This window comes from Fusarium keratoplasticum, chromosome 11, assembly GCF_025433545.1.
Source record: "Fusarium keratoplasticum isolate Fu6.1 chromosome 11, whole genome shotgun sequence".
Lineage (NCBI taxonomy): Eukaryota > Fungi > Ascomycota > Sordariomycetes > Hypocreales > Nectriaceae > Fusarium > Fusarium keratoplasticum.
Genome location: NC_070539.1, coordinates 1320246 through 1344091, shown reverse-complemented (window position 1 = coordinate 1344091; position 23846 = coordinate 1320246). Strand labels below are relative to the sequence as shown.

The window sequence follows — 23846 nt, the reverse complement described above, 5'->3', positions numbered from 1 at the left end:
CGTTTTGCAAGCAAAATCAGATCAAATGGCACATGTCTTATGTGGGAGCTCTCATGCTCTTGGAGGCCTTGCTCCTCACACTTCCCCAAACCCAACGCAGTCTTGCAACACTCTTCATGAAGGCCTTTCTTACGGGAGCCGGATGGTGGAGTCAGATGAAAGCTGGGCTGCCATACTGGCTTCCTGTCACCAATTTCTTCTTGGGAAGCTCATATTCATGATGGCAATGTGAGAAACAACAACAACACCTTATTAATCTATAATATCTAGCTCTTTGCTGGTCTTGAGAAAGGAGAGTTGGGATGCTATTCAGGTAGTAGACCTCAAGGAACAGGTCAGATCGGGGAATTAATCGCGTGTGTCGACTTGAAAAGATTCCAGGTCCACTGGGCCGCGGACTCAGCACAGAGCCGCTCCCTGCTTCCAGTGGGTGACGTCAAAGTCGGGGTAAGGGAAGGCAGTGATGTTGATCAGCTCAGACAGGGGAGTCACCTTGCCGTGAGCGGGAAAGACGCTAAGAGAACGGTCAGTTTTACGTGTTAAATAATGCGTTGTACAATACTCACATAGCATCGCGGCTCAGGCCATCAGCGAGGATCTGGTTCAACCACTGTCGCATCAGACCCTGGTTGGAAATCTCGGCATCCAATCCCGCCTCCCAAGCATCGGCCTCAAAGGCGACTATGGTAGAGTTGGCGGTGGGACATCTCTCGGTGATGGTGACATATGACCAATCAGCGGCATGAACGGCCTGCTGCTCCCAGTTGAACCATGCCTGGATCTTGTTGTCACGGTGGACATAGGGGTGGGTTTGGCTATGTCGCATTAGTTGTGGCTCCTTGTTGAGTGGCCTCTCACTCACTTGAAGGTGACGAAAGTAGCACCAGGGATGCTGGACCAGTAGTCGACGGCCATCTCGGGCACGATGAGCTTGGCGCCAGCAGCAACGTAATCGGCGGTTCCTCCGGCGTGATCACCGTGGTGGTGAGTGGGCTAGATCATGTCAATGGGCTGTCCCGTAGTAGTAAACAGTGCTATAGCTTACCGCGACGTGAGTGATGGGTTTCTTCAGGTTCTCAGCAACCCACTGCATCACAGCCTTGCTCCACTGAGGGGGTGCATCGCACACAATAACCTCGTTCTCAAACTCGATGACCAATTGCTTGACACCCATCTCATCGCCATCGTCGACAATGACCCAGTGAACGTAGGGAAGATCCTTGAGCGGGGTCTCGACCTTGAGGTTCTCAATGCTGGCGTTCTTGAAGGCGGTTCCGAGCATGTTGGTGTTGAACTCGGTAACAACTCCATCCAGAACACCGGGAATCTTCTTTGGTCCAGCCTTGGGGGCAAAGCTCTTCCCTTCATCGATGCCGTCAAAGAAACCCTTCGGAAATTTGGGGTTGAGGATGACCTCTTCAATGATAAAGTCTTCGAGCACCTGGTTGAGGTTCTGGGTGGTCGAGTTGTAGATGGTCTGCACGAGGTGGGGGAACTGAATGCCCTTGACCTTCTTGTAGTCGGAGAGGTAGAGGTCCTTGGTGGACTCCCCATAGATGGGGTGCTGCTCAGCTGTGCGGATGATGTAGGGAACCTTGGACTTGGGGTCAAGGATGACTGTGATCTCGCGGCTGGGATCATGGACTGTTGATTGTTAGTGTTGCCGATATTGGAGTATGGCATTTTCCTACCAGCTGGGAACTCGATTCCGTTGATATCAACCGCGATGGCTGAAATCGACTTGGTATCCCTCATCTGCAAGGGGTTAGCGGCCCATTCGACTGGAATGCAGTAAAACTTACACGATAGATCAGATGAGGCGAGAACATCTGAGCCTGCACGACAAGGTTGTAGGTCAGGGCAGCTTTGATAGTTAGCCATAATGCAAACGACTAGAAGGAAGAGCCATACAGTCAGTGTAACCAGGGGCAAGCTCCTGAGGGAGGTAAATCTGGTTGTTTCCCTTGACATAGCAAGCAAACCCATCCTTGCCCTCGTTCACAACCAGGGAAAATTCAAGAGGCTTGAGCTCCTGTGATCCCCAATACCAATGGTCTAGAACCGTTAGCGTATAGTTGAGATTGAGAAAGTGCCGGACTTACTCGAGGGAACAAGACGGCGGTCGATCCGCTGCTCCAGGAACCCCTGGTCCACTCTAAAGGAGATGTTCTGCGAGCCGGACGTTGCGACGTAGGTGTCGGCTCTCGTGAGCTCGTAGCTCTGCATAAGGCTGCGGGAGCGGAATATTCTAAATAGTTAGTGTAAGGGTCGGTGGTTTCAGGGATGAGTGGCGTGCCGTGGGGAGTGGTAGGTCAACCCCTTGATTTCTCCAATCTTGTCTTCGCCTCCAAGTGCCTCAAGAGCTTCGTTGAGGAGATCTTGAGGAGAGCATGATGCTTTGGGTAAGGCAGTTGCGCTCACCGCAGAGACAAGGCCTAGGAGAGTTGTCAGGAGCTGCCTGACAGCCATTGTTGAAGTTGAGGGACAAAGAGAGCGGATACAAGGTACAAGATGCTGATCGGTGTCGATTGAGGTACTGATTGACATTCTTCCAGAACATCTTATATACAAGCAACTCTTGATTCTATTTCTGGGGTTGACGAATTTACGTTGCATCACGTCTGGTCTCGACTCGTCCATCTTACGAGCGGTAGTTGTCTCGTCCCTTTTTCCGTGCATTTATGATGACAAACTATTCATCAGATTACCAACGTCCTCTCCAGCATAAAAAGCAAGTCCAACTTAGGGCTCAGCCTCATCCTGATGACGTCCATTATCGCGAGGACACTGATCATGTTGCGCGTCCTAAGTGGTCAGCACTAAAGAGATTGATCGACGTATCCACTAGCTTTTTTTAAGGTTACCATACTTAGTAATCTTTGCGGTTAGTCTGCCGTGGCGTAAATTAGCATCGGTGGGCGGCTCGTTATTAAAGGCCGCGCTCCGTTCTGAAAAAGCGTGTTTGGGACGTCGAGAGCGGCCCTGATTCCTTGGCCGCTACCGCATTTTCTTGTCCCCCTCATAACAAAAGCCAAGTACATACCATGAGCCCTTCAGGAGAGAGCGCGGTGGAGACACGCCTTAACCGCACCTGCGAGGTACTCCCGTCTCCCTGCAGTGAGAGTCGTCAGCTAATGCATATGCCAGGGGTGTAGGAGGAGGAAGATTAAGTGCATTACAGATCCCTCCGAGACGGACCTCGTGTCGAAAAGATGCACTCGATGCACCAAGCTGGACCTCGACTGTGTGTTCCACGCTCCCGCGACAAAGAGGAGACGAAGACGCAATGAGACGAGGATTCGCGAGCTTGAGCAGAAGCTCGAGGAGGTTCAGCGATCTGTTGCGAGAGAGCAGAGAGCGGAACTTTGGACCCCTTCGACGTCGGAAGCTTCGACGACTCCGGCAAGCGCCAATGAACAATTGCTGGCTCCCAGTCGAATCCCGGCCCCATCCCCAGGACGCCCTGTTTCCCGCGAGATCCCTGACCAGCTGCCCGCCAAGGAGGATCCCGTGGCTCGGGGAGTTATCGAAGAATCCCTAGCCGAAGAACTGTGTGTTCAATTCTGCACTGAGCTTTTGCCGCGGTATCCCCTGATTCTACCTCCGGTTCCCCTCTCTTGGCGCGCTTTACAGCGGCATCGCCCAGCGCTCTTCCGGGCGGTGCTGGCAACGGCTTCAAGCAGTTTTAAACCGAGCCTCTGGAAATCTTTGTTCCAAGATGCGGAGAGATATGTAATGGAGCAGGCCATGATCTTTGGTCGGAAGTCGCTCGATCTCATCCAGGCGGCATTGGTTCTCGCGACTTGGAGTCATCCCCCGGACAGGTTCCAAGACCTCAATTTTGGCCAGTTTGTCAATATTGCGGCGACCATGGTGATTGACTTACGGTCTTCGAATGACAAGCGGTATCAGATTCCGTCCTCTGACAGTGAGGCTGCGCAGACTGGGGAGTATCTCGAGGCAGCAAGAACCTTCTCTGCTTGCTACCTACTTTGCTCAAGGTACGGCTTGATCACCAGCCACGGATGGTTTGAAGACTGATCGGTCTTTTTTAGTATTGCAATGGCGTTTCGTCGACCAAACACCCTTCGCTGGGGTTCCTGGGTGAGGGACTGTACAAACATCCTGGATCCTCGGTCAATTGCACACATTGGCGATCGTCGCCTCGCAGCATGGATCCGTCTTCAGAGACTGGCCGAAGAGAGTCTCACCATGGTTGGATTAGACGAGGGCTCATCGATCAACTTTTCAGACTCACGCACTCGCCTGATTCTCAAGGGAGGCTTCGAGCGAGTCAAGGAATGGAGACAAAACCTACCCGACGACATCATGACCGGTAAGATGGGTTACTCACTCTTCAACTTTCTGCTAATAGGCACAGAAACCCTTGAAATACACCACTACATGATTCTCCTCAACTTTTGTGAACCCGGTCTCTACGATAACCACGAACTCCAAGACTTTCGACCGCCGTACGCCATCCACACGTTGCCCTCCACAGACGTCTTTACACGAGACTCGCCGCAGTTTGTCGACGCACGGATAGAGTGCTTAGATATTGCGCACAACCTGATCAACATGTTCCTCCGACTCGCGGGCGACGGTCTACGGCAAGTGCCGGTGATCGTCTTCACGAGGATGATGTACGCGGTCGTTGTCATCATCAAGCTGGAGGTGTTTAACAGACCCTCTTCTGAGGTGGGATATATGTCAAAGGGGGATCACATGTCTGCGATTGACATGCTTCGTCGCATACTCGCATGCCTTGCGACTGCAGCTGATGGATCGCGGTTCCGTGTTCCAGCTACATTTCATGCTGTGCTTCAGAGGCTGTTGAGTCGATGTGGGGAGAGTTTCTCGCGGCTACACATGGGACAGGATGAAATCATTGAACCCTTGATGAACCTCCAAGTTGATGAGTCAAGACACGAGCGATCCATAACCCCTCCCGCAATCTCGAGACCACCGGCACCAGATCATCAAGTATTTGCTATTGACCCCGCTCTTCACAACATGGAGGTTCCTTCATTCCAGGATCCATCGACCCCATTCAACGATTTGTTTCAAAGTGCCCCGGATGATGCCGCGGCCATGATGTTTTGGAATAGTTTCCTTGGGGATGGGTATTTCCCGATGAACCCCGAGCAGGGCGGGTGTGATAATGGAATGATACACTATTAGCATATATACTAAGGAGAAACGAATATCCTATAATACTGATGAATAAATCGTAATAAGAGTTAAGCAAATGAGATCCTGAGGAGACAGACTTGGCTCATTGGGCTTGCGACAGTTAAGGGGCCTGGCCTTTGACCTGTGGTCTCGCTTCTTACCATAATTAAATTCCCGTAGGTGTAACTTCATCGTATCCTTGCCAACTTATTGAGCCTGTAGGGCTGTCTCCCTTGTCAACCCCGCTTCAATGAGGAGTGGCGTGATCCATGAGAGCGGGCCTAGCCGCCAGGACACCCCCGCATTGATGAGCCAGCCAGCTCGATAACGGGTCTTCCGCAAGAAGCCCAGTATTGACTCCTAGATCCAGAAAGGAAAGGAGGCAGATTTGGTCAAGTCCAAAATCGAGTGTGTCTGCCCTGCCTCAAGTTGGTTGGTCTGATCTTTCTGCCTTGGCCGCCTTGGAGGTTTATGCCAACTCCAAAATCAGCCTCAGTCTCCATTGACATTTTCAACCCCCATGGAGATAAACCGGGCTCTGTTTGTTCCGGCCCGGACTCCGGTATTTTGCCGCTCTGACCCTGGCCTATCTCTAGATGTCCCTCAGCCCTTTTGCTGACAGGCTGGGGTGAAATCAGGCTCCGATTAGGAATTTCTTCAACTGCATCTTATCATTACCTTTAGGTCTAGGATTCGCATGTTGGACCAAGCGAAGCATATTTTTCCAGTCAGAGACAAAAAGCACCAGTACACATCATCACAAACACCTCTCAACCATCATGGGCGAGCCAAGATATGGCCGCATCCACCTCCGCCCCACGCCTTCAGGGCCCGAGTTCCTCCCGGTTCCACCCCCATACCCTCCTGGAAGAGGTGAATACTATTCCGATGATGACAGATATACTATGAAAGGAGATAGACATCCTAGGCACATATCTACAACTCCCCAGACCCCTTCGCCCCCACCAGTACGCCGCGAGCGAGCTCCTTCCGGTGACCCTCCCGTATACATTCAATCTATCCACAAAGGCCGCCGTGTGGAGGAACCAGCAACCAGTACCAGTAGGAACGCTCGAGTTCCTTCTCCTCCTCGATCTAGTTGGCGTTGGGAGAAGCGGCCTAAAGAGGACCGCAGGCTGTCCGCGCCGGAGGGCATTCCAACACATGGTCCTATGGTGCCGCCTCCCCAGTCACCACCACCATTTGGTCGGAAGAGATCTTCAACGACCCGAAAGTCTCGACCGATCACGCCAGAGGTGTCAAATCCAAACAGCGACCAAGAGCTGCTTTCTCCTCCCACCAACGTCCGGAATGTCTCCCCTCTTGGAATTCCTTCTACGCAGCTGCAACGTTCAAAGAGCGAGAGAACTCCCAATTCCTCTAGGCCGAGTCTAACTCCGGCTTACAGCGACTGGGCGGGACGGTCCTGGTCTAATGTATCCGGATCGTCGTTTCTTGGCGACAAGGCGTATCAGTACCGACCACTTGAGGAGCAGTCCATCAGACTGATCAGGATCTACCCGGAAAGAATGACGACGATCAAGTGCGAAATCGTCCACGTGTCTCTTGAGGATCCTCCTCTATATATCGCCGTGTCGTACGCGTGGGGAGACCCAAGGGATACGCGTATGATTGAGATCGAAGGGTATCCTATCTCCGTCTCTGCCAGCCTCCATGGTGCCTTTCAAGCGCTCCGTCAAAGGGTAGAGTCAGTACTGGTGTGGGTGGATGCCCTCTCTATCGACCAGCAGAATCGAGATGAGCGAGCCCAGCAGGTCCAGCTCATGCCCGACATCTACTCGAATGCTGAATCTGTGGCAATATGGCTTGGCCCTGAGGAAGATGATAGCTCGAGCGCCGTGGATTTTCTTGACCAAGTAGCTGGCCAGGCCGAATACCCAGACAAGGTATCGCGCCTTTTAGCAGCTGGAGCGAGAAACGGGGATCTCGCGGCCGTAGTATCTCTGTTCGAAAGAGATTACTGGAGACGACTATGGGTTGTTCAAGAGGTCTTCAATGCACGAGAAATCCACGTCTATTGCGGAACTACAAAGCTCTCCTGGGACTCGTATCAACTGGCATCAGATGCTTTCAGCAAACACCGGGGCGACATGGCCTTTCGGAATGACCAGATTGAAGGGAGGCGCGCCGTGGTCTCAACGGATCAGTTTAGCTACGCTCAGGTTCTGATATACCAAGGCCCGGCTAGCCTTCCTGATCTCCGAGTCTACATGGATGATGGAGAAGGAGCCCTGCTTGAGATTCTGCGAGCGTGTCGAAGAAAGCTTGCTTCAGATCCAAGAGACAAGCTCTTTGGACTTCTTGGAGTATTGCCTGATGAGATACGCAATGAATTCCGCGCCGACTATAACCTCCCAGTCAAGGATGTTTACACCCAGGTCGTTGACTATCTCCTCAAGACGACACAATGTCTGGACGTTATCTGCGAGGCCATACACTTTCCGGTACACACGAGCTCAGCAAAATTACCCTCGTTCGTCCCGGACTGGTCACACATCCCACAAACGACGTCTTTAGCTTGCAAGTTTCGCTTCTCTGCAGCAGGTTCCTCCAAGGCTCGCTGCGCATTCGATGAGCGGCTGAACAAGCTGGAAATCTCGGCCATCCCGCTCGATACAATAAAGAACAAAGGCATCGCAGTCGGCACACTCTGCAACTTGGGAGACTACCTCATGGCCTTTTTACACTGGAGGGCCCTTCTTCTCGACAGCTTCAGACAAGAGGACGATGAATCCAGGCAGAGGGCGGAGGAGGATCTGGCCACAACCTTGTCACTCGGACAGATCCCGTCGCCATACAACTGGCCGAGCGAGTGGCGAACGGCCTGCTACAGCATTTTTGCTAACCTGATCCACGAACGGCTGCCGTATTTACCCCTGGATCGGACATTGTACGACTACCTCAACGTGGCAGTTGCGGTGCGGCCCGAGGTGAGGAGGGAGTATCTGCAGAGACATTTTGGCGACAGAATGATGGGGCGGTGCTTTTGTATCACACAGGAGAAGAGGATAGGAATGGGTACAGGGTTCATGCTCCCCGGGGACCAAGTCGTCGTGCCCTTGGGTTGCTCCACACCTATCTTATTGAGACCTGAGGGAACCCGTGGTGAATACCGCTTTGTGGGAGATGTGTATATTAGCGGGTACATGAATGGGAGGGCCGCTGAACAGTGGAAAACAGGGAAGAGGAGTCTGAAGAAGTATGTACTTCATTGAACATGCTGAGGCTTTTTTTCAGGCACTCTATCTTCATGGTTTCAGTTGGCTATATATCTAGATTTCTTATATATTAAGAGAAGATTGGCGGGCGGTAGCCAGAGTTTGGAAGCCCAGTCAATGAGGTGAAAGAGAATTAGCTGAGAGTGAGATTTAATACTCATTTGGTAGACCATGGCGACACCATGGTAAATCGAAAGTGAGACATATCAACAACCATTGCATGGACTCAGTTTAGAGCAGTAGAAATTAATAAGTCTGAGAAACGAAATCTGGTGCTGACTGCATCTTGCGGCCTATTACGGAAAACGAGGCTGTGCTCATGTCACACTCGACCCTGGCATTCTCTCTAATCACAGAGGAAGAAGCTGGCTGGGTAAGCAGAAGCGCCTTAGCTGTCAATCTTGAGGGGGAATGGCTTCTCGACATTAGCCTCTTATCTAACTCCCCTGTCCTGCGACAGAGCCACCGTTAGTCACATCGACACCCAGACCAAATCTAACTATCGTTGTAGAATGATTTGCCTCGAATGCTCCAAGCACTTCAAAAACGAGGTTGGAGGTGTATCTCTTAAAGACCTCAGCAAGATATCCAAGTCCGTTGATGTATGGTCCGACGTCTCAGGCTAGTACGTGAGGGAGCAGGCCTAAAGGGGTTGCGAGATCTGTACTAGACTTTACACTGCTATAACCTCCTACCTTGGGCACACCATCTGCTCCAGTACCGATGGCCATCAGCTGCATCATTACGACCCCAGGGAGTCTCTCACGATTTACAGTTGGCTTCGTTGTGAGGAGGCTTCCTGTGAGCCCACGGGAATCAGATTCCTATTTCTACCCGAATTAAACACCACATTCACTTACCTAGAATTTAATCCCTACAACCGCCACAAATGTGAGTAAATGTCCCAAGGAGTCTGAGGGAAAACTATTGTGAGAATCACTAACTTGGGCCGTTTTTAGAAAACAATAGGCCCTTGCCGCATCCGATAGGGAACAATATTGACAGTGCTAGTCTCTTCCAGTTCTATCACAATGCACTGTCCACTTGTATACAGTCTCATGAAAACTGTTGAGAATCTCATGAAGAGGGCATAGATAGATGGCTTCCCAGTCGTCTGATTCAAATCGACCCATCCGAGGTCATTAGACTGATTGAACGAGACGAGTTACAGGAACGTATCCAAAGCCGGAGAGTGGAATACTTCACCTTGAGCCATGTCTGGGGCACTGACAAATTTCTCACATTGACTACCCAGAATATGGCTCTTTTGAAGCGTGAGATACAGCCCACTGAGCTCCCTAAATGCTTTCAAGAGGCTGTCGTGGCGGCCAGGCGACTGGGTGGCCAGTATCTCTGGATTGACTCGCTGTGGTAAGTTATCTTGGCACCCTTCCCGAAGTGTCGCAGCCTGATAATCAGTTGCAAGTATTGTCCAAGACTCTCCTCAGGACTGGGTTATTGAGTCAGGACAAATGAACCGCGTATATTCAAACGGGATATGCGACCTGACATCCAGCTTTCAATCGACATCCAACCGAGGCCTCTTCTGCAACCGAGATCCAACCAAGGGAGGCCCCTTTACAGTTGAATCTTTCCGGAATGATGGAGATCATGCTGAGAAGCTTGAATTGTGCCCGAACTTCGCCAGTCTGTTCACCGAGTTTGGCCCGCTCTACGTGCGTGGATGACCCAAGAGTAGGAACTCAGTCCTCGAACGATCCACATGGCACCTTTCCCAGTCTGGGAATGCAGAGAAACAACCTTGACCGAGCATTTCCCATCTGAGGAGGCATTGGGCAGGTATAGGTCCCTGTTTATATCTGGAAAGATCACTCTTGGAAGAGATGACTTGGATGAAACGGGCCTGATGAAGAACTGGAATAAGATAATATTCTTATACAGTAGGTGCGGTTTGACCAAGGATAGCGACAAGCTGATTGCTCTTTGTGGAGTTGCGAAAGCATCTTCGCAGTTCACTGGGAGTAAATACTTTGCTGGACTATGGGAAAATCATCTGCACTCTGGTTTATTATGGCGCCCTATCGAATCTGTCGGCAATATAACAATACAAGGGGAAACTTGGCGTTATAAAGAGTATATTGGTAAGCACTTATTTTCTTCTGTGTCGCTCCCCGCAGACATCATGGCTGACTCGAGGTTCACATTTACTGGCCCCCTCCCGGACTTGGGCCTCAGTCAAAGGTGAAATACTAGCCTTGAAAGAAATGATAGATGCCTCCTGGTTGATATTCTGAACGTGGAAACTCAACCGAGCAACGGAGATCCCTTCGGCCAACTTTGCGGTGGCCGCTTGACCTTGTTTGGAGTTCTGTTCAAGTTTCCTGGCATTAGAGAGATGGTTCTTGACTGGGAAAACTTTGCTCGCAAACCGTCCTACAGTGATGGGGGCCTTGATTTCGACGACTGTGGCATCGACGACTATGGCATCGACGACTATGGTTGTCTTGATTCCTGGTTTATGCCCGTCACAATCGCTTCAGGTGCAAGTAGGCGCCCGGAACTAAAAATATGTGGCATCGTACTGCGGAAGGCTACGGGAACTCCTGAGACTGTGGCCTATACTCGTGTTGGGTACGCCGTTGTATCTGACGACGGTGACATTGCCGGCTCAGGGTGGTTAATTCGGGACTGGGTTCCTCGACCGTGGAGCAAATATTCCTACCGCAAGATTGAAATTGTGTAGATGGCTTTGTCGTACCTGTGTGGAACTCGGGTGGTAATGAAAAGAGATGGGTTTTCCTCATTTTCCTTCGCCTTCCCACCAGGGTTATTATTATTTTCAATGACGAGTCCAAAAGAGGCCATCAGCTACAACAGCAAAAGACTCAGTTGTTCCAACAGGCTTGCCTGCATTCTAGCTCACCAATTTGCTATTTGAGGTCGGGACTTCACGCGGCTGTATTCGTAAAGTTAACTGTATTCTTTTCCACTCTGTCTGACGACTCTTTTTGGAGACATGGAGATATAGAAAGAATGTTGTTTCAACGCGGTATGTTTCGCCCTAATGATCGTATTCCCATCTCATTTGCCCTTTGTCGAATGCAATGCATATGCACGCTTGAGACTTCAAAGCCTGAAATTGGCAAAACCAGCAGTAACAACCTCTGACAAGAATGGGTACTTTCCAATGTACTGCGAGATTAGAAGCCCTGGCAACCTCATCCTCGCTGTATACAACTGCATTAACCAACAACAAAAGACATATCGTCCCAGTCCCGCAAAACACACACGACTGTGTCCTATATTTTGAGCGGGCCCATATCATCTCGGACATGAGACACCAACTTCCCCTCACATCCATGCCCCATTTCAGCGGGAAGAACTTGAGCTAGACTAGGTAGTTTCTTAAGGCTGATGGCAGCTCAACTCTCTTATTGGCTAGTCCATCCCAAATCATAGTAATCGGACCTGTTTCCTCGTGGCTTCCCTTTGTGGATACATGAGCAGAGCGGACCACCGTGTTAGAGGAAACGTTTCGCTCAGAGAGAATATCAAGATGAAATTTTTGACATGAATGGCCTGAACACATGATGCTTTCGGTTCGGTGCGAGACTTCTTCTTTGAAAGCCTCCAGGTGTACCTCGGGCACAGAGTCATCATCATCCCATGCGGACTCAGGTGAGAACCTGCAGAACCACTGGGTCTCGCCAGACTTATGTATCCGAATGGCAAAGAACATGACAAGTTCTGAATCGGGTTGCATTCGAATCTGTACCATGACCGCAAATACTTTCCTTGACCCACTTCTTTGGGTAGGAAACATGATCAAGCTTCGGTGATTGTCCCACACACCTGCAGGATATGCGGTAATGATGTTTGTAGGGAACTCCCACTTGAGGCTCGTAGGAAGGGACTCGTCTCCATAAAATGAATCGCGCCATAAGTCATGCAGCACGTTGCTGGAGGTAGTCAAGAGGAGGCCATACTGGAACTCTGGCGTGGTGGGAAATCCTAGTTCTAACTGAAATGGGTTCGGTCTCGCCCTCACGAGCAGTTTGCGAGCCGGCTCTGGGAGCCACGATTCGATAGAAATAGGACCTGGAGGGAAAGCTATCCGCCTGAAGGCCCCAAGCTCTACAATATAGCGGAGAGGAATGGCAAATTGGCAGGAGGACCCAGGGTGATGAGCCTCTAGAAGGGCAAACGAGTAGCCCCAAGCTGAAACAAGAGGAAGCCGGATGGAGAGACCAGCATTGGTGAATGAGTAGGGGAATATCTCGGGTGAGCTGATGTCCCTTTTGGGCTCGAAGTAACAGCCAGAAAACTTGAAAGCCGCCGGGGTAGGGGCTAGCATGCTGGTCCATGAGCCGGGTACGGACTCGACCCAATTCCAGCAGAATATGGTATGGTCGGTAGATATCTTCACAATCTCTTCCTGTAGGCGCAGAAAGGCCTTTGTTCCTTCGCCATAGAGTAGAGGCATGTTGATACCAAAGATTCCAAGCATGCAATATGCCATGTCTTCGACCCTCGTAGTGGCACGTCGTGATAGCCACGACATCTTCTGGGCGACACTCGCATGCGTGAGAGTGGATTGACCAGTAATGAAAGGGACTTCAATTTGCGTTATGGCAGCTATCCGCTCCCCTAACGACCCCGACCTGTTGCCGATCTGCTGCCAATTTTGATCAAAGAAGATCACATCCCGTGGCGCGAGAAGCTCTTGCAAGGTCCATCCGCGCGTGAACCACCGACTTTGACAGTAGGCTTCGTAACGAACTAGACCACTGGCGGGTATGGTAGGAACATCAATGAGAAAAGCGTAGCATACCACGGCATCGCGATACCAGGCAAACATGGAGTTGATAGCTTCCGAGAGTTCTGCGGAGCTCGTCTTATCGATGCAGTTGGTGTCCACCCAGAGATACTCCAGGGAATCCTCAGAGGCCTGTCGACAAGCGCCGAGGATCTTGGCGAAACCCGCCTTCTGGGAAGCAAGGTTGAGATCTTTCCAGTCTTGAAATGTGATCTCGCCCTGTCCCCAGGTATGAGAGAGAATGGCGTACCTGGGGACCTGGTCTCCATGGAACTCCTCCAGCTCCATTGTCCTCACGTTGATGAGCCGCATGGCGATTCGTGGACAGCGGCCTGAGTTTGGCGTGCCTCTAACTTATTGAGCTTCCAGTGAAAGTGTAGGAAGAGTCCAGAGGCTCTATAACGAGCTTGGCCGATGCCTCGGTGAACCTGAAACGTTGCCGGAATATTGGGCACAAAAATCCACGAGAAAGATTGCCACCAAAAATGGCTCTTCACGATGTGATTCTCGCGTTTTTTTATCTTCTTTGGACGCGGAGCTATGAGGCTTAGATGGCGGGGTTTGACCCTTGCTACGAATAGGCATTGCGGATGAATGGTAATCCCTTGCCGTTCGAGTTGTCTGCATCCCTGAGTGGCACAGGGCCATTGGAAATCCAGAGCCTGATTTGAGAGACTGCTCGTTCAAGGCAACCTCTTGTCTTGTGGCTGGGGTGGCTTAGACCTCCGGCCACAGAGGACTTGATTTCTTACATCTACCAGGGTCACTGTAGGAAATCATATGACTTATTTGCACTGCCAGAACATGGTTCCCCTCATTAGCCACTCGTGTACAGCCCGAAGTCACTCATCTAGGACTATTTTATTCAAATTCCCTCTATCTATACCTGAAGAGAAGAATATTTCATTCTTATTCGATATATCTTCGAGATATCACTCATGTCTTTCGGATTCTCTATCGGCGACTTTTTAGCGGCTGGGAAGCTCATCAATGATATAGTTTCTTCCCTTCGCCATTCTTCAGCCTCATCCTACCAGGAGCTCATCGTCGAGCTTCATGGCCTCAAGCGCGCCTTGGACGAGATCGAGCATCTCCCATGTCCGCCTGGCCAAGAAGCAGCGCTAAATAGTGTAAAGGTCGCGGCTCTCATGTGCCAGTACCCGCTTGACCAGTTTGCCTCGAAGCTGAAGAAGTACGAGAGGCTTGAAGTCCAGCCCCAGCATGGCGACAGCTCAAGCAAGTCAGACAGGCTGAAGTCCTGGGGACTGAAGGTTCAGTGGGGTGTCGGCATGGAAAAGGATGTCGTAGAGCTTCGGGCATATATTGCGACACATGTGGGCAGTCTGAATATGCGGCTCATTACTATCGGCCTGTTGGTGTTTCCATACTAGTGACAACCCGACCCTTGCTAACTATTTACAGATCTACAACCTTCTCCAACACGGAACAGAGTCAAACCGAAACCTCTATTTTGCAAAGCAAGCTTGAGGAGGTTCGTAGTGGGGTTATACAATCAAGGCGTGAACAAACGCAACAGGGTTTGATGATCACTAAGGCTGCTTCCTTACTACAGAATCTTTCCGATTTGGTATCCATGTATGTTCACCCTTTTCTTCTCTTGGAATCAGCATTGACCAGTCTCTAGCGGTATTGGAGTTCGGCTCGAAACCCTGATCGAGCTTGCTCAGAACATATGGAGATCGAACCTTCAAATTATGGCTGTTGTAACTCAGCTCCAGAGCCAACCTCCAAGGCCAGACACATCTCGAACCTGGTTTCAGGATCCTGTAAGATTTGAAGACGCGCTTGGCCGTGTCCTGCCAATCCCGTCAGAGTACGGCTGGAGTGTAGGTTGCAATTAATCACCACGCAGCTCTGGCTAATGTGATTTCATAGAAGGTACATGCAATCATCATGGACCATTTTTCGACAGGTCCCGGGAGTGACAAAGTCAAAGCTGAGGAGTATCTGCTCTTCAACTCCCTGGACTCATCGCAGATACTCTTGCAGGCTCGCACTGAGGGCCTGATGCCTGGGATGAGTATCACGATGGCTTTTATCATCGGCCGACACGGCCCCACCACTCTAGGCAACTGCCCGAGGGCTGGATGCGTATCAAGAAAGATTGAAACCAGCAACGCTGGCGGCAAATTCTGGTTAGTTCTGCAAGCTCAGAGTCCATACACCCCTTGGCTAAGTCGTTCTCTACCTAGCACTCTTTGCAGATGTTGGTTTAATTCTACAAACGAGAGGATAGCCTTGCCTCTGCAGCCAGAGAGAACCCCGTCGGAGACAGATACAACAGGATACATTCCACAAAGTCGCCTCCGCCGAGAAAGACATGCCGATACTATTCTCGACCGACAAGATGCAAGCAGTTTCAATGACCGACTTGAGGAGGAGCGCGCATTTAAGAACATATTGATCAATTTCACAGATCTCCCAGGTCGAACCAGTCAGACTACTTCGCCCCTCGGAGAGGAGGCCCTGCAGTGCGTCGAGCCTGGCTGCTACCGGGTTTTTGACCAGCCGTATAAGCTAAAGTAAGGCACCATGGTTGGGTATTCAAACGTGGTCTAACCCTTCCTAGGCATCATCGGCGCTACCATGCCAAGGAGCACAAGTGCCCCTTTCCAAATTGTGCTAAAGGATTCGGAACCAAGACTCACCTCCAACGGCATATAAACGACCGCCATGAGAGGAGGAAGAGGTTTCATTGTTTCGTGCCAGGATGTGATTACTCCAGAGAAGGAGGCAAGGGCTTCTCTCGCAAGGACAACTCGGTACGACATATGCTTAAGTTCCACGACATGAACCGACTAAATCTACCGGAGCCTGTGGAAAGCGACTAGGAGATGGGAGGGATGTAGAAAATTGTTGAACTAGTCGACTACTCTAGATAAGAGACGGGAGGGGTGTCCAAATTTCTCACTCGGGACTCTTGTCTGCGTGGGTTGGGGGCAGGACACAATAAGCACGGGGAGGCACATAACAATGGCTAAAAGTGTACCAAACGATTCTTAAATGGGCTAAAGACATTCGATGGAAATTCAAGAAAACACCACCGCATGAATATCTTTTGTCATTTGGCCGGTAGAGGGGTAGTCATCTGGCTTAAAGCATCCACCGATAAACCGACGCTCCTTTTGAACTCGTTTAGCCACTCGACGTTATCAACAGGGGTTTGGTTCCAAGGATCATCACTTCGTATGTTAGCTCAACTCGATGTTTATAATCCAGAGGCATATGGAACCTACTCGTCATAAAGAATCCAGCGCGCTTGATACTTTAGTTCCTCGTCACTCGGTACATGACTGTTTGGGTTGTTGGGCGACATGCAACTAGCCACAAAGCGGGACAGCTCCCTTGTCAGCCGACGATAGCTGTTGTTGTCGTTGAGGAAGAAGGGTGTGACGGATATCGAGTTGATGGGCGGGCTGACATAAGAGGAATTGAATGTTGACTCGCTCATGGCGGGAGCCCAGGGGCTAGGAGGCAGCTCAGCAAAAGGCTGCATGGAATGTTGGGCAGTCTTTAGGGCCGGGGTCCAGAGCAGGCTCGTTGGGAGCTGAGGAGTCTCAGACTGTTCCAAGCCTGCTATCAGGTTGGGTAGTTCACTTGGTATGAATGTTCCAAAGGGACCCTGTTGAGGATCTATCGGATAAGCTTGTCCCATGAAAGAGTCGAGGTGGGCCATGTCTAGCGGATGAGGGTATGCATCTGTTATTTCCCTCTCGGAGTAGAACCGCCCTCGTTCTCTCAAAGGCCCCAGCCATTCAGTAGAATCCCAGATTAGTCTCACCAGGAATTCCATAAAGCGCTTAGATGGGTTTGGAGAAGGAGTTTCGAGACGACTGATGGCATGGCACGCTTCCTGCTGGAGGTCATGGTCAGAGAGCTGCAGTCCCAGGATGATGTGCATGCCGATATACCGGCAGAGCGACCCTTCTAATTCACAGCCCTCAAAGATATTCCTCTTCCCATTAATCTTCAGTGGGCTCATGCGAGATTTGGTAAGTTGATTCATGGGTTGGATGCGTGCCTGTTCGGCGACGTCGTGATTCGCCATCAAAAGGTCGCGCAGCCATGACGGAGCGGGGCATGGGTGGTCTTCCGAGATGGCTTCGGCTCCAAAAATAATTGAGCAAGCCTCGTATTGCATTTTCTCGTCAGATAGATCCTCGGCGTGAGTATCATGGTAGTCTCGCATGTAATACTCCCACTCCAACTTGATTAGTTCGTAAGCACTGCTTGGCGTGTCTGCGGGACCGGCCAGAGCCGAGAAGGGCAGAGGTGAGTTCTTCTCGTAATGGATGAGATCTACAGTGGTATTAGCTATAGCACTAGGAGTTGTGACATAGAGCTCACATGGAGGTATGGCATTATCAAGCATCTCAATGACCGAAGGCTCGAACCCCCAGTCACCCGTCCAGTCTGCCATAGTACGGCCATCCTTGAAATGTGAGGCCAAGTGGTCAGTCCTGCTACTCCACGACTCCATCTCAATACCACAGAATCCACATCGGGAGTGGATATCCTGAATCGCGGTCCTCCACGCCTCCATAGGCCACTTAAGATACTTGGCGTTATGCACTAGCTTAAGGTGTTGTCGGAGATGATCCTTCCGGTAAAATGTCCTCTCTTCAAAAGGTCGCTCTAGACAGGCAGAATTGTTGTGCTTTTTTAAGTGAGCCTGATCCGGGTTGGCATCACCACAGTAGACGCAGAGCAAGCCCTCGTCGGGGTGTGTCACTACCGATCCTTGAGGTGAGCAAACCCACGCCTCTAACGCTAGATGAAGCGACTTCTCGTGGCGCTCCCAGTCGTACTTGGTCTTGAATGATTCAGTGCAAAATGTGCACTGGTAACGGCCGGATACCTGAAGCTGGTTCAACCAGTTTCCCCTCTGTCGCCGATGTGTCGTGCCACGCCTCCTGCGGTTGGTGCTGCGCTTCAGGTACTCCAGAGAAGTGTGAGACGCGTGGGAGGAGGCCGATCCAGAGTCCCTACTGGAGCAAGATGTCCCTGTACTACTGACAGACGATGCAGTCCCTGTCGACCTTCCCGACCACTCAGATGTGCGCGGTCGTGCCGGAGCAAAAGCTGAAGGTGATCCAACTGATGCAGCGACGGCCCGGGAGATGTCAGACACGGCTGCCGCCTCATGTTGGGGTGGTGAGTTCTCCCAGCGCTGCAATGGGTTCATGTGTTCCATTGGAACGGGTGTCGGACGCCTCGGCGGGATGTTGGTTGCGCCTTGGGTGCTGGGTGGGGGTTCGGCCCAGTTGCGGATATCGAGCGACACTGGTCGCAAGGCTCGGAACTTGTAGCGTCGTCGAAAATTTCCAAACCAGTTGGTGATTTGCTGTCCAGAAAGACCAGTCTGAAACTGGAGCATCTCGACTTCCTTGGAGGACGGATAAGGGTGGCTTTCGTGGTCTGCAAACCAATTGCGAAGGATCTTCACGGACCTGGACGAAAAGCGAGCCCCGACCTTGGGAGATCCCCCATCATTGTCAAGCCCATCAGGGTACGATGGCATCCAACTGGCGACTGTGGCAGCACTCTGACTCTGACGTGCTGGATCCCGTTGCAATGGATAAGTTGCCGCGTGTTCCATGTCGATGGAGGGCGTTGCCAGCTGGCTTAGGTTGGAGCCGGGAATGGACTCCCGGGAGCCTGCCGACTCAGGACGATCCGTCATGATGAGTACGCATTTCAACAGTCGTTTTCAACTCGGCGCCCCGGCGTTGATACCGGATCAGTTGTCGTATGAGTAGATGCCCAAGATGCATCAAGCAAGATGTGGTGGGGGAAATGGGGGAACTTACCCGATCTCGGAGATAGAACATTCCCCAATCAGCTTCGCGTAATTAGCACTCTCTCCATCCGTATCTGCGCCCTATTTTGACGTCGTGCGTCCATGGCGAAGCTAGTGACGCCCTGTGACCTTGGGCGATACCCAGAATCGACATTATTGGTGGCCACCTCCCTTCTCCCCGCAAACCAAAATGAATTAGCTTATACTGCAGATGCCAGAGTTTACGCAGTTCTGCCGTTGACACGAGGAGTATTTAAAACCAGCAAGAATGTCCATTCAATCGAAAGCTATACCTCCTACCCCTCACAATAACGACGTCTTCAACCTGCCTCTGTCCCAATGACTTCTTTCGCTATTACGGTCGCCTTCTCTGTCCTTTTCCTTCTTCTCATCAAATATTTTGTTCTAGATCCCCTTGTTTTTAGCCCTCTCAGTCGCGTGCCGGGCCCGATAGCCTTCGCCCTCACCAAGTGGCGACTTGGCTACGAGGACTGGAGAGGAACTCGCACGCGTACAATTCAACAGCTGCACTCGAAATACGGTCCGGCGGTCCGCATAGGCCCTAATGAGATTTCATTCAACAGTTTGACTGCGCTAAAGACAGTCTACGGCCCCGGGAGCCGATACGGCAGGACCGCCTTCTACCGCATGTTTGATGTGTACGGTGAGCAGAACTTGTTTAGCTTTCACTCGGTAGAAGAGCATGGCAGCCGAAAAAAGCTCTTGTCCCACGCCTACGCGAAATCTACTATACTCAAAGCACCAACAACACAGTTAGTCGAGGAGAAGACGCGACAGTATATGGAACTCATCGGTAGTGAGCCAAACCACGTTAGCGATGTCTTCCATACACTTCACTACTACTCCCTCGACAATATCACCTCTTTTATTTACGGAAAACACGGGTCAACATCTGCCATGCGGGGATCAGAAACAGACCGAGCTCTGATCTCCGACATTATGCATCCTTCTCGCCGCAAGTTGTCCTGGTGTTTGGTACATATGCCGTCCATCACGAAATGGATGTACGCTCGTACGGGGTTCATGCGCCAACTGGTGAAACCAATTCTTCCAATGCAGCTGCCAACTACGTATACCGGCATTCGGAAGTTCGCATTACAGGCATTCGAGAATTTCCAGTCGGATCCAGAAGGTTTCAAGCCCTCTCAGAAGACGAATGGTAAAATACCCTCAATTCGTTTCCCCCCTCTCAAGACATTCCTATCCGAGAAGACATGCAATCATGCATATTCGTACCAGAGGCTAATATAACGGTGTCGTACAGGAAAAGAAAGATCCATCCTCGCCCATCTCTGGCAGCACCATCAAACGCAAAAGACCAATGGGCTGAACGATATGCAGGCGGCATCCGAGTGCGCAGATCATTTTCTTGCTGGAATCGACACCACCAGCGATACGCTCATGTTTCTCCTCTGGTCACTCTCCTTGCCTGAGAATCGACGATTTCAGGAAAAATTGAGAGATGAGCTCCTTGGGCTTCCTGCAGAATCACTGAATCAGCATGGCTATCCCAGAGCCGATGAAAGTGATCGATGCACGTATCTCCACGCCATTATCAAGGAGACACTGAGGCTCTATGCGCCGCTGCCAAGTTCCGAGCCACGCTCAGTCAACGCTGCATCCGTGGTTGACGGCTACCCCATCCCAGCTGACACCGTTGTTAGCATCTCACCATGGATTCTGCATCGCAATCCAGAAGTTTTCAAAAACCCTTTGGAATTTAACCCCGATCGCTGGCTCGGACCTGATGTTACTGAACTAAACCGTTGGTTTTGGGCCTTTTCGAGTGGCGGTCGCATGTGTATTGGCATGCAGTAAGCAGATTCCTTCCCATGTCATCCTTAGTCGTCCTCTTCTCTGACTGCTGGTAGTTTGGCTATGGCCGAAATGACGACTCTCATTGCTGCCCTATACCGAGAGTATCAGACATCGATTGCTCCGGGATTTGAGAATACTACACCTGGCATCACCGCTCGGGTTGAGGTTTTCTACGATGAGCGATTCCCTAAGCTACAGGTAAATTCAAGTTTACTCGCCTCGTAACTGATTCTGATTCATCTTGATAGGAGAATACTTGCTTGATCAAGTTCGATAGGTTACGGAAGTAGGAAAGGGGGCCTAGGCTGAGGTAGGTGCCAGCGCAGTGTCACCAGGAGGGCCGGGATCACACACACACGCACACACATATTGAATCGGCGTTTTCCGAAAGGTTACCAGGACCCATGCCCTAGTGCTTGTTCAATTTATTTGATCACTTGTTTCCATGTTACATTCCCTTATGCACCTATTCTGGTTGTTATATTGCAAGAGGCTAAGACTCTTATACATGTATGAATGAGGGCTTCCACATCCTGGTCGTTGAGCTTGGAGCGCCGAAACGCGATCCCTAAATAGGTGGCTTTAAAACCCGCTGTCAGACTGGTGAATATACGTGAGTTACTTCTACCGCTTCCACAAACTTAGGAACCTAGTGTGAAAGAACCTTAAGAGGGTTTAACCGTCTTAAGTTCAGAAAAACTCCAACGCTATTCTCCTTGTCCTTCATTCCTTCGTGCTGCCTTGTCCAGCAAATGGGCACCCTTGGAAAGGACTATCTAAGCTGGGAACATACTCAAATTCTCGCCCAAGCGAGCCGGTCGTCACTATAGAAACAAAATCTCAACATTCAACCAAGCAAGAGCTTCGACATTGCGGGTCGATATTAAGTATTTCTTAATTCGTCTATGTCTATTCAGATTTTCTTTTTGGCTACTTACAGTCCGAGGAAGCTGCTGAGGTAGTCGGCCTTTCCAACGGGGACTCCCTTGGCTCGGAGGATTGAGTAGCCAGTGACGAGGTGGAAGAAGAAGTTGGTCTGGCCGTGGGTGAGGACGGCGTGCTTAACTGTGACTTGGTGGGTCTTGCCAGCCCAGGGACTATAGGCGTGTTAGGATAGTTCTAAGAAAGAAGATTGAGAAAACTCACAGATCAATCAGGGCCTCCTCTCGAGAGTTCACATCCTCAGGCTTGACAGCCTTGACCAGCTCCAGAGTCTTCTGCACTCGTGTGCGGAGCTCAGCAACGGTCTTCTCAGTGTTCTCAAGCAGTGTGGGCTCAACGCCAGTCAGACGACCAACAGTGATCTGGACAACCTTGCTGGTGTTCTGGACCTGGAAGCTCAGAGGAAGCTGATCCTCGACGAGACGGGCCTCGAGGAACTCATCGACGTTGATGCCCTTCTCCTTGGCGTACTCCTGGGCCTTGGCGAGGACGTGGTCGTAGGTAGTAAGACCCTTGATAAAGGTAGGGATAATGAGATCGTAGAGAGATGTGCCGGCCATTTTGATGGAGGTTAGGTGTTTTGGTGAGTTGTTGAGTTGTGGAGGCTGCGGAGTCGGTTGTTGATTGTTGTCTGAGGAGTTGAGAGGTATGCAAAGATGCAACTTATATATCCCCCTCCAAGTCAATTATGCCCCATACAGATGAGACATTTCCTATTCATAATTACTAATTCTCTTGATTGTGTAATCGTGGCTTTGCATCTCGTAGCCGACGAGCCGATGCCGGACGATAGCGGTGAGCCCAATTTGGAGTCGGAAAGAGAGCGAATAAACGAAAATTACAGTTGCAATCGCTGCGGGATATGACGAATACCCCGTCTTTTTCCTTATTCAGTGCCGAGGTGAGGCATGTCGTGATGATGTCGTGATGTGGGGTTGACGCAGCTGTCATCACGCCATCCGCAGGTACGTGGTGTAATGATGCCCCTGGGGTTTCGTGTTTCTAATTTTTCTCCGATTTATTGGGTTGATTCCTAATCAAGAGTGGAATTTTCCAAAAAGTACCCATTCGTTGATAGGTTTCCCGGTAGGGTATTGCCATGCAGTTCCGAAGTCGCCATATTTGCTAAGATAGATGCTTCAACCGAATCTCATGGATCCGACACTATGATGAGCTGGTTGTGAATTGATAGATGGAATGATGACATCTGATATCTGCCCTTAGTCCAGTATATTAGGGACACCTCTTATCTGTTCCAAGACTGTTGTCGCGTTTCATTACGACGATATGTTCGGCCTAGCAAGTACCATCTAGATTCGTTGTTTGGTTACGAGGTACATCCAAGATTCATTATCAGACGAAATAGTTGTCAAAGACTGAAGCCAAGCTCTGGAAGAGGGCATAACGTAATCGATACAAGAAGCTCCAGGCAGTTCACTAAGGTCAAGGTATAGTTGCTTTCAATCTTACCTACCTCGGCGATCAAGATCACGGCGATGTCGAACTATGGTTGAGACACTGCTAGACGTGATGCATTCTACCCAAACCACCTAACCGTACATCAACCTTACCCTCGTCTTCGCCCTCGCCTCGCCTTTCGTTCTCGCCTTCGCCTACTCACCATAAACCAGCACGGCCGGCTTATCCCCGTTGGAAACCGCCTCGTCAAATAAACGGCACAGCAGCCTCAGGAATGCTCAAGTGCGCGATAATTAAGCAAGGCACGAGGGCTAGAGACAACCTGGCCCTCGCCTGCTCATTGGTGGCAACGATGGTTAATTCAATCACCAATATGATGAAGCGGTTTAACATCTTGGCATCTTGGCGTCGGCCATAACGTCGGCCGCATCAAACCTTGGTAGATGCCCCTTGACTGTTTGAACCCGTTTCTGTTGAACACGTAGGCAAACGTAAGAGGTCGCCTATAGTCACGGTGTCGAGATTGACTATCTTTTTGGTCATTGTGGCCGGTGGCTTCTTTTTGAGGTTTCGCTAAGTCCATAAAATGGCATTGACGGAGTCTAATGCGCAACCGCTGAACAGCCTGCTGCTAATG

At 50.7% G+C, this 23846-nt stretch overlaps 8 protein-coding genes and 1 pseudogene across 9 annotated transcripts, besides 1 other annotated feature; 5 read left to right on the top strand and 4 right to left on the bottom strand.

Annotated features, from left to right (window-relative positions):
- Nucleotides 1–399: 399 nt before the first annotated feature.
- On the bottom strand, nucleotides 400–2469 carry NCS57_01326700 (Lactamase-B domain-containing protein; the record flags this gene model as incomplete). The annotated part of the gene is made up of 9 exons (XM_053062910.1): nucleotides 400–514; nucleotides 567–815; nucleotides 863–993; nucleotides 1046–1644; nucleotides 1692–1755; nucleotides 1803–1864; nucleotides 1912–2055; nucleotides 2103–2248; nucleotides 2297–2469. The coding sequence occupies 9 exons, from the start codon at nucleotides 2467–2469 to the stop codon at nucleotides 400–402; spliced, it is 1683 nt and encodes a 560-aa protein (XP_052907805.1).
- Nucleotides 2470–2972: 503 nt separating this feature from the next.
- Nucleotides 2973–5181, top strand: NCS57_01326600 (Zn(2)-C6 fungal-type domain-containing protein; the record flags this gene model as incomplete). The annotated part of the gene is made up of 4 exons (XM_053062909.1): nucleotides 2973–3098; nucleotides 3148–4001; nucleotides 4056–4336; nucleotides 4382–5181. The coding sequence occupies exons 1-4, from the start codon at nucleotides 3045–3047 to the stop codon at nucleotides 5179–5181; spliced, it is 1989 nt and encodes a 662-aa protein (XP_052907804.1). The 5' UTR covers nucleotides 2973–3044.
- Nucleotides 5182–5951: 770 nt separating this feature from the next.
- NCS57_01326500 (HET domain-containing protein) lies at nucleotides 5952–8408 on the top strand (the record flags this gene model as incomplete). Its single annotated transcript, XM_053062908.1, has 1 exon — nucleotides 5952–8408. The coding sequence occupies one exon, from the start codon at nucleotides 5952–5954 to the stop codon at nucleotides 8406–8408; it is 2457 nt and encodes an 818-aa protein (XP_052907803.1).
- Nucleotides 8409–9669: 1261 nt separating this feature from the next.
- On the top strand, nucleotides 9670–10087 carry NCS57_01326400 (annotated as a pseudogene). Its single transcript has 2 exons — nucleotides 9670–9782; nucleotides 9838–10087.
- Nucleotides 9670–10087: a sequence feature.
- Nucleotides 10088–11760: 1673 nt separating this feature from the next.
- Nucleotides 11761–13500, bottom strand: NCS57_01326300 (HET domain-containing protein; the record flags this gene model as incomplete). Its single annotated transcript, XM_053062907.1, has 1 exon — nucleotides 11761–13500. The coding sequence occupies one exon, from the start codon at nucleotides 13498–13500 to the stop codon at nucleotides 11761–11763; it is 1740 nt and encodes a 579-aa protein (XP_052907802.1).
- A 626-nt stretch (nucleotides 13501–14126) lies between these two features.
- Nucleotides 14127–16040, top strand: NCS57_01326200 (uncharacterized protein; the record flags this gene model as incomplete). Its single annotated transcript, XM_053062906.1, has 6 exons — nucleotides 14127–14560; nucleotides 14611–14784; nucleotides 14834–15035; nucleotides 15085–15344; nucleotides 15402–15731; nucleotides 15779–16040. The coding sequence occupies 6 exons, from the start codon at nucleotides 14127–14129 to the stop codon at nucleotides 16038–16040; spliced, it is 1662 nt and encodes a 553-aa protein (XP_052907801.1).
- Nucleotides 16041–16270: 230 nt separating this feature from the next.
- On the bottom strand, nucleotides 16271–18892 carry NCS57_01326100 (uncharacterized protein; the record flags this gene model as incomplete). The annotated part of the gene is made up of 3 exons (XM_053062905.1): nucleotides 16271–16391; nucleotides 16446–17508; nucleotides 17557–18892. 3 exons carry the CDS (start codon nucleotides 18890–18892, stop codon nucleotides 16271–16273), a joined length of 2520 nt encoding a protein of 839 aa, XP_052907800.1.
- Nucleotides 18893–19348: 456 nt separating this feature from the next.
- Nucleotides 19349–21138, top strand: NCS57_01326000 (uncharacterized protein; the record flags this gene model as incomplete). The annotated part of the gene is made up of 4 exons (XM_053062904.1): nucleotides 19349–20189; nucleotides 20295–20844; nucleotides 20902–21046; nucleotides 21097–21138. The coding sequence occupies 4 exons, from the start codon at nucleotides 19349–19351 to the stop codon at nucleotides 21136–21138; spliced, it is 1578 nt and encodes a 525-aa protein (XP_052907799.1).
- A 644-nt stretch (nucleotides 21139–21782) lies between these two features.
- Nucleotides 21783–22350, bottom strand: NCS57_01325900 (uncharacterized protein; the record flags this gene model as incomplete). The annotated part of the gene is made up of 2 exons (XM_053062903.1): nucleotides 21783–21945; nucleotides 21995–22350. 2 exons carry the CDS (start codon nucleotides 22348–22350, stop codon nucleotides 21783–21785), a joined length of 519 nt encoding a protein of 172 aa, XP_052907798.1.
- Between the last annotated feature and the right edge of the window lie 1496 nt (nucleotides 22351–23846).